The sequence below is a fragment of the Rhincodon typus genome, chromosome 12, assembly GCF_021869965.1.
Source record: "Rhincodon typus isolate 14 chromosome 12, sRhiTyp1.1, whole genome shotgun sequence".
Taxonomy (NCBI): domain Eukaryota; kingdom Metazoa; phylum Chordata; class Chondrichthyes; order Orectolobiformes; family Rhincodontidae; genus Rhincodon; species Rhincodon typus.
In genome coordinates this window covers 13026969-13035192 of record NC_063343.1, presented here as the reverse complement: position 1 = coordinate 13035192, position 8224 = coordinate 13026969, and the positions used below count along the sequence as shown (strand labels likewise).

Genomic DNA, 8224 nt, shown 5'->3' with positions numbered 1-8224 from the left:
AGGCCCGAAACATCAGCCTTCCTGCTCCTATGATGCTGCTTGGCCTGCTGTGTTCATCCAGCTCTACACCTTGTTATCTCAGATTCTCCAGCATCCGCAGTTCCTACTATCTCTGAAGCATCTGTAGTAATTTGTTCCTAGTCAGTGGGCGGGGCCTGCAGTGGCGTTTCGAGACGATTGAACGGGGTCGCGTGGAACGTGTGACGTCAGATACGGATGACGTTACAAACCAAAGGGCGCGGCGTAATTGCGTCAGACGCTTGTCGTCAGGCTTTGGGTTTGGACCGGGCCGACTGCGGGGGGGTTGGGGGGGGGTAAAGCTAGAGCTCTGTATTCTCCTTGTGTGTGGTTCATGATGGAGGCGGACTCGGTGATCGAAGATAAAAGTATTGAGCTGATGGTGAGTGAGTCCCGCGGAGCGGGCCTGAGACCTTGGAGCTCGGGGCTGGGCCTGGGCCTGGGCCTGAGACCTTGGAGCTCGGAGCTGGGGCGAGGAGGAGGAGGAGGAGGAGGAGGAGGAGGAGGAGGCGGCGGCGGCGGCGGGCTGTGGTCCCGGCCTCGGGCACTGCCAGGGGCCCCGGCACAGGCCGCACATCCTGCCGGAGAGCCGAATGCGTTTCCATCAGATCATCGCCTCTCCCTGCGACTCCCAGCACGAACTGCAGGAGGGGAGGATAAATATACCGGAGGGAGGTAGAACAGAGCATGGTGGGGGTCAGGAGGAAAAGGTAGATTGAAGATGGGCAAGAATACGTCAAGGGGGTCGGGTTTAGAAAATGGGATGGGTAGGAGGCTTAGAGTAACATGCAGACAGGAGATGGGAGGTAAAAAGAAGTGTTTGTGATTAAGTCAACCCCAGAGTGGGGAGTAGGATGATCTGGAAGTTGACGGGAGGCACTAGGGTTTGAGATAAGGTAATGGTTCTGGGCATCAAGAATGTGGGCGGATGCAAGGAGTGCAGGAAGGGACAGTTGGGCTTGGAGTACAGAAGGAGAGCAAGGTAGTTTGGTAGAAGGTTGACTTGTAGGGTGGAAGTGAGCACCATGACAGAATTGCGTGGGTGCTACAGGAATGGCTGTGTGCTTCAGTGTTCTCTATTGGGCGGTGGTTAGGATGTTCTGTGCGTTCAGTTTCGTTGGAAGTTTTGTGTAACCTCAACTTCACATTATATGGGTTAGCAAACTGGCTGAGAGAGTCAGTATTGGTAAATTTTGCAATGGGGCAGTTTTGGGGTGACTTGCTGGGGTGTGAAGGGAGCAAGCTGTTTACTTTTGAGTGTGTCTTCCATTCTCAGTGCTAATGTCTTGTATTGAACTAGACTCATCAATTTTTATAAGGTGCGTTGTGTTTGGGAACATTCCTCAGGAATGGACAGAGAAACAGCAATATTTCCATCAAACCTGCCTCATATCTCAGTATGGCTGGATAATCAAAACCTAACACTTCCCTCAAGAGGAAAAGACTCAATTCTTTGAGTAATTGAAGCCAGTCATGGACATCAATGGGGCAATGTGTTACATCTGCCATCCATGATGTGATTTTTGGGCCAGTTAGGAAGTGATCCAGTCCTCCTTGAAGACATGCAATGGGTCAGCAAGACATTTCACTGACTGGCATTGTATTTTAGAAGTGACTACTCAACTTCAAAAAATCCCTCTCTTATTTTGCCCCTTGTGTAAAGCTGGGTTTGGTACTTTTGTTTATTGTATCAGCTACTGCTGACTTTGCCCAGTGTGGTGAGGATATGAGCTCTCTCTTTAAAGGTGGTTTGGGTGGGCTTGTGAAAGAGAAGTGAGAAGTTAGTCATATGCAGACGCACTGGCAGTGTTTCATTGGAAAGGGACTTACCTGTCCTGTGTCTTTCTGTGAATAAGTAGGGTTTGATGCTTAGCTATACGGACTGGATTGCAATGTAGGTGCTTGTTGGAGTTAGACTGACGCATTGAACAATATAATTAGCTCTTTTGTTCTTGTACAAGAAGTGGGGAGGAATTGAAAGGGGTTTCTACCCATTGTGGTTTCTGACAGTAGCAGTGGATATCTGGGTGGGATGGGATTGAATTTAACAACTAAGTATTTTGAGGTACATGTGTCTGTGGAACTATACCCTCTTTGTGAGGGCATCAGTAAATTAAACTGTGAGCATCAAGCTATGTTGAGCAGTCTAATTGTTGGTTGTGATTGACAAGTGTCAGCAATTTAATAAACAACAATGCAGCTCATGGTACTTGAGATGCACCATTACAGAAGGAGACATATAATAAAAGGAATGATTGAAACATGAGCAAATTGCTGGATGAAACCATATAAGGTTATAAAAGACGCATGGCTGGATTGTTATTGTGAGAAGTGTCAGTGAGTGTCTCTTTGATACCTTTTCTCATTTACATGCTGTCCCACAGCAACAACATTTGAAAACCCAGCAATGATTTCCATGCACATGCTGACAACAACTAGCTGTACCTGTCCTGTGCTTTCCTCTCTACAGTTGCTTCACAAGCAGTTTGTAAATCAACAAGAGGCTTTCTGCCATAAGTCAGAAGGCAATGTATGGAAATCTGTCTAGAGGTTTGAACATGTAGTCTATTTTGACACTGCAGTGCATAACTGTTGAAGGTGTCGTCTTGAGTGAGATATTAAACCATGGTCCCATCAATCCTTTAATATGGATGCAAAAGGTCCCCAGGCATGATTTGAACGAGGGAAGTTCTTCAGGTGTCCAGGCCTTATTGCTGTTTGTGGGATTTTGCGTGCAATTGATTGCAGTTCTACATGATCACAATGAATACATTTGAAGAGGGCATCGGTGTCTAAGAAATATCTGATGTAATGGCACCTATGTAAACAGAGAAAAATAATCTAACTTCTCCTTTTGACAGAGATCATGAGTTGAACTTCCCCGAGCATCTCACTAAGCTTCTCCCATCTCCATAACGCCACATTTTTACCATGGCTAACCCACTTAACCTGCACATCGCTGGACACTACAGGGCAATTTTTAGTATGACCAATCCTCTTAACCTGTATGTCTTTGGATTTTGAGGGGGAAATTATTGGTTGTTCTCTCTGCTAGGAGTTGGGTTGCAGCAGTGTGAAGTCCACAGTGGTTCGTGCCGACATTCTTCAGGGTTCTTTTGCAACACTGCAAACTTTGTTATAACTAGCATTTGTGATAAACTGGCACAAGTTATATACCTCCAATTGCGCTGTATTGTGATGTCTGAGTATTAATGCTATAAATAAAGGATAAAAATTGTGTGTACCCCCTGCATTGCGTTTGTTACTTACTATGTTTTTACATTTGGTTTTAGAAGGTGTTTTGATATAGTTTTTTGAGGATGTTGTTTTCCAGAAACTTCACTTGGTCAAGGTTTACTGTGGTTAGGCATACCTCTTGATCACGTAGAATATTTGATCAACTGGCACACTCCTGATCCCATTGATGCTGGTTAATAAAAAAACTTATTGTACTCGTGGATCTGATTGTCGACCAGCTCTCTGGCTCTGGCCTTTGGCACAAGTTGAATGTAGTTTTTATCACCATGGCTTTGTGGATGTGAACAGTGCATGTGTCTCTGTCTGTGCTGCTGGGAAAGGGAAGCTGGCTTTGGCTTTGGTTGGAAATTCCTGGGAACATGCCCTGTGCGTTTCTGTGCAGATGCAGAGCTAGTTGATCTATCATGGGATGGGAGTTTGTAAACCAAATGTCAAACTGTGAATGCTTGCTACCAAAATTGATTTGCATATCCAGAGGGCAGGTGAAGATTTTGATACTTGGTGATGCAGTTGGAAGCAAGGCTGAGGCATTGAGGGATTGGGGAATTATCTTGGTGTCTTGTGGGGAAAATGATGAGGACTGGGCCTGAATGTCAGGCTTTACATGCAGAACACTTGATTGGTAGATTCCATGTAAATTACCACGAGTGAACTAGCATCTTCAAAGATTGGCATCAAAGAATCTGTTCATATGATGACCATGTCGCTGGGCTTAATTTATCTGTTCAGACTTGGTACGCTCTAGTCTAAAAGGTAAAGTCGCCATAGTCTTAGCAGACCTTAGGGGCTGCTCTTTCATTAGAAAGAGATGATTGGTTGTGGTTTAACCAGTGGGTTACTACATCTCAGGCCGGGGGTAAAATTGAGAAGGTGAGCCCTTGTGGTACTTTATCTGGTGCAGGAATTGAACTGACACTGACGTCACTCTGAATCGCAAATCAGCCATCCGACCAACTGAGCTAAACCAACCCTGGTATTACAGTCTAGAATACAAGAATTAAACATTGGTTTTAACAGTGATCACACTTAGAGCATTTCACTGGCTGTAAAGCACTTTGAGATATCTAGTGGTCGTGAAAAAAATCATACAGTTCTTTGTGGGGAAGTTCAACTCATGATCTCTGTCAAAAGGAGAAGTTAAATTTATTTTTCTCTGTTTAGATTTGCTAAATCTGTCAGGAAAATACAAGTTATCATAACTTTGGACAAGGAATTGGGTAATTAATTAATCAGTGTATGAAGAAGGTTAATGAGGATGGGCTTAAGGAGATGTTATTTTGGAGAGTTGATATAGATGAAGTGGATTGAATGACCACCTTGTCAAATGCAATGTTGACCTGCTCTCTGCTTAAAACCAAGCTTTGATTTCTTATCCGTATGCTAATTGATTTTCGCTAATTGATTTTCACTAATTACTCAATCGTATTAATTCTACTGATAGTCTTTTACATTTTTCAATGAATGTTTTGAACTTTGTCTCCATGTATGGAGACAAAGGTATGAAATTGAGCTGAAGAGACCTGGAATATTCCAGGTTTGATTCGGATGTGTATTGAGCTTTCTGGGATATTTGGAAAAATAGACGTATATGTTGTTATTCTCACCCACAGAACTACAAAATTTACAGCCTAGAAAGATGGCTGTTTGGCCTGTTGTGTTCATACTTGATCTTGTCTCTGACAACTCAGTACTAATCCTATGCTGTTCTTCTATTGTTCTCAACATTCATTCGCTTCAATTATTTATGCTGTCCTCATTTAAAAATAGAAGGGCTATCCATTTGGACTACTCCATTTTGATAGACTATTCTATATCCTAACCTCCTTGTGTAAAAGTTTCTCTTTACTCCTCTCTTCTATCCCCAGTGACAGTTTAAAATGAATGACTCTTTGATGTTAACTCCCCAGTCAGAGGAAATAGTTTTTTCCTATTTACTTTCCTAAATGAAATCTTCGAGCCTTCTCCATCAGTAGAGTTGGTCTCACTATCTCAAATGGCATCTCATGAACATTATTTCCTATCCTTGTTATCATCCTTGTGAGTCTGTGCTTTCACATCCTTTCTACCATAAGCTAATCAGAATCCCCCTCCCCCACAGTAGCGTTAGCTAATGAGTAAGTACTCTGTACCAATAAATGATTACCCCATTGTGCTTAAACTTGGTATCACAGCACACAGTGGATTTGTTGATTATGCCTAGAGAACATGTCTTTTTAGAATCCAATCTTTGAAGTTTACTCCCAGTCCTTACTCTTCCACCTATATTTGCCGAGGGCTTGGTGTGTGTGTGTGTGTGTGTGAGTTTCTGTGTTATCTTTTTAAAATGTATGTTCAAGAGGTGATGCTAGCCTATCAAGCAACCCATTTTCAAGGTGTATCCATCATTGAATTTTGCTACTTAAAATTCCCAAAAGATTTTAGTTTTAACAATCTACAGTCCAGAGGCCTTAAGGTTGATCTGCCATCTAATTGATAAAGGGCCTTTCCTACTCTGAGTGGTTTTGTTACTTTCTTAGCCAGATCGTTTGCAACAATCCAATTCTATGCCTTCAGGGTGTGGGAGGAGGAAGATTTTGTTTAAAAACCTGAAGGGAGTTAAGTTTCATAGTGGTTTATTTAGTGTCCCAGATACACCATCCAAGAAAGAACTGAGTAACTGTATCAACATTCAGGTGTATGTCGTTTTCATAGAGACACATCACACAATTCTGATTCATCTTGGAAATATTGTTGGTATTTTACAAATGTCTTTCACTTGTGCAGACAATGGTTTTTGTGTAATATTAGTTTACTAGACCTGCAATCTTTTCCTTGTAGGGCAGGACTTGCATGACAGGTTAGAAATTCCCACTCCCTCTCCTCCCGGCCTAAGCACTTCGAATTTGGTATGTAAGGAAAGGAGCAGTGGGAGGATGTGAACTGTTTCTGAGCAGTTATGGCAAGAGGAGGAGTGCATATGGAATTGGGGAAAACATTGACACTGCAGTTATGATCAGGATGGTCCTTGCATTTTCCATAGTGTTTTTACATGTATCAATATCTCAAAGTGTTTTGTATAATGAAGCTTCGAAGTGTAGTCCATTGGTATGTTGTGGCAACCACTCTCTTACCTGTCAAATATCAGTGAGACGAAGGAATAGTTATCCCTTTGGGATAGTAGTGAGGGAGGAATGTTGGTCATGGCACTGCTGCGAACTCATTGCCCTGAGCAGAGACCTAGAATTTTAAGGTTCCTCATTGCAGGCAGTGCCATCTTCTATTTAAGAAATTACCTGGAGAATGATAAATCTAATTGAAGTATTTAGAGTTATCCTAGGTTTTTCTAGAGTAAATGCAGAGGACACATTCTGAAAATAAAGCTAGGCTGTTCAAGCACAATGATGGAATGTGCTTGAGGCCTTGCGTATCTTGTATTACTTGAGTGACATTGGTGACAATGCAGAGCTTTGGTACTTAGCCAAGATTATTTACGTCTTCTGGAGTTTGAACCAAGTTGTTAGGCATAAAGAGACACCTGAAGGTTTTGTTGATCCATTAATTGATGTGAGTCAGACAGACAATCGAAGTCAGAGGATTGGTTGCTTTATATTTCGTTAGCTGATCTCGGACAGATCAATCAGCCTAGACTGCGCAGGAGTATAATCTACTTGAATTATTTTCTTCTGCGTGATATCCTGTATTCCCCTGATAGCAGGCATATTGCTGTGATTGGTGTTGTATACCGCAGGCAGTAACTGGCGCATGCTTGAATATTCTGCACAGATGAGTAATCTTCCATTACTCTTTATGCCCGTGCTCTCACGGATGTGACTAGACCCCAGCCTTGAGTAGCAAACTGAAAACTAAAATACAAAGATTCAGAGGCTTCAGCGAAGACAGTTTCTAAAAAGAAATTGTAGTATGGAATTTTCTGTAGCGAATGCAGACCGTCACTGTGTTACCAGTTTGCTTTTTGATACAACTCACCTCAATGCTGGCTTGCACCTCTTCCAAATTTTGAGAGGACCTTGGGTACATTGAAAGCTAGTAGCAAGTTCTATACCAAGTATCAGTCTCCGGAGAGAATAGATTGCATCCAGAGCGCATAATATAACTGATATCCTTACAGGTTTCGTACTGTGACCGCTGCTAATGGATTAAGATAGCCTGATGTTTCTCTGTACAATCAGTAAGCAACAAAGATCAGATAACATAGCGTATTTACATTTTGTCTTCTGACATGTCAATCATTGACACAGACACCTCGAGATAACTTCCTGTTCTCCGCAGTACCACATAACTGCAAGACATCAGTGCTAGTATGTCACCATCAATCCTGCTTCAAACCAAAATACTGTTACAATATGTTGGTTCCACCCATAGTGTTGTAAGCTTTAGTTCATTCTGGGCTGTTAGCTGATCTGTGGCCTGCTCCAGTAGACTTTATCAGTGATCTGAACAGTGTGACTGGAAAACCTTTGCCCCCACATTAAGCACAGACAGACTTGGGTGTGATTATGATGCCCTTTGTCACATAACATGCTGATGCTCAAATGAAGAAAGACCACTTCATATGCTGATGAAATGGGTAGGGAACTCTACCCAAACAAGAAACCACGCCGTTAGATGAAAGGGAGAAAAAAAGACAGGCTATATTCTTATTAGAATAAGCAAGTTATATCATATCTGTGCTTGTTCTTTAAAGAGGTATCCAATTAATCCCAATTAATCTGTTCTTTGTCTGTAACCTGACAGTTCTTTTCCCTTTTATGTACTTCGCCAAATTTTATTTGCTTATGACACTGGAATCTGCTTCCACCATCCTTTTAAACAATTTATGCCAGATCTCACAAGCTGGTTTTGAATAAAAATCAAGATGCGAGTACAAAATTAGCTATTCAGCCCATTGAATCTGCTCATTAAGTGAGATGAAGGCTGATCTGATAATTCTGACCTCCCTTTTCCCCTA

General features: G+C 42.3%; 1 protein-coding gene across 2 annotated transcripts in view; it reads left to right on the top strand.

The window, feature by feature from the left end:
* The window catches only part of LOC109915133 (F-box/WD repeat-containing protein 11), a 169937-nt gene that overhangs the window by 9970 nt on the left and 151743 nt on the right, over nt 1-8224 (top strand). Inside the window, exon 1 of one of the 2 annotated variants that reach the window (XM_020514736.2) lies at nt 276-400. The exons of the other annotated variant lie outside the window; for it this stretch is intronic. Coding sequence (XP_020370325.1) covers nt 353-400 — 48 coding nt within the window. The 5' untranslated portion in view covers nt 276-352. Of the gene's footprint in view, nt 1-275; nt 401-8224 lie in introns of those variants that run through there. 2 annotated transcript variants of the gene reach the window in all.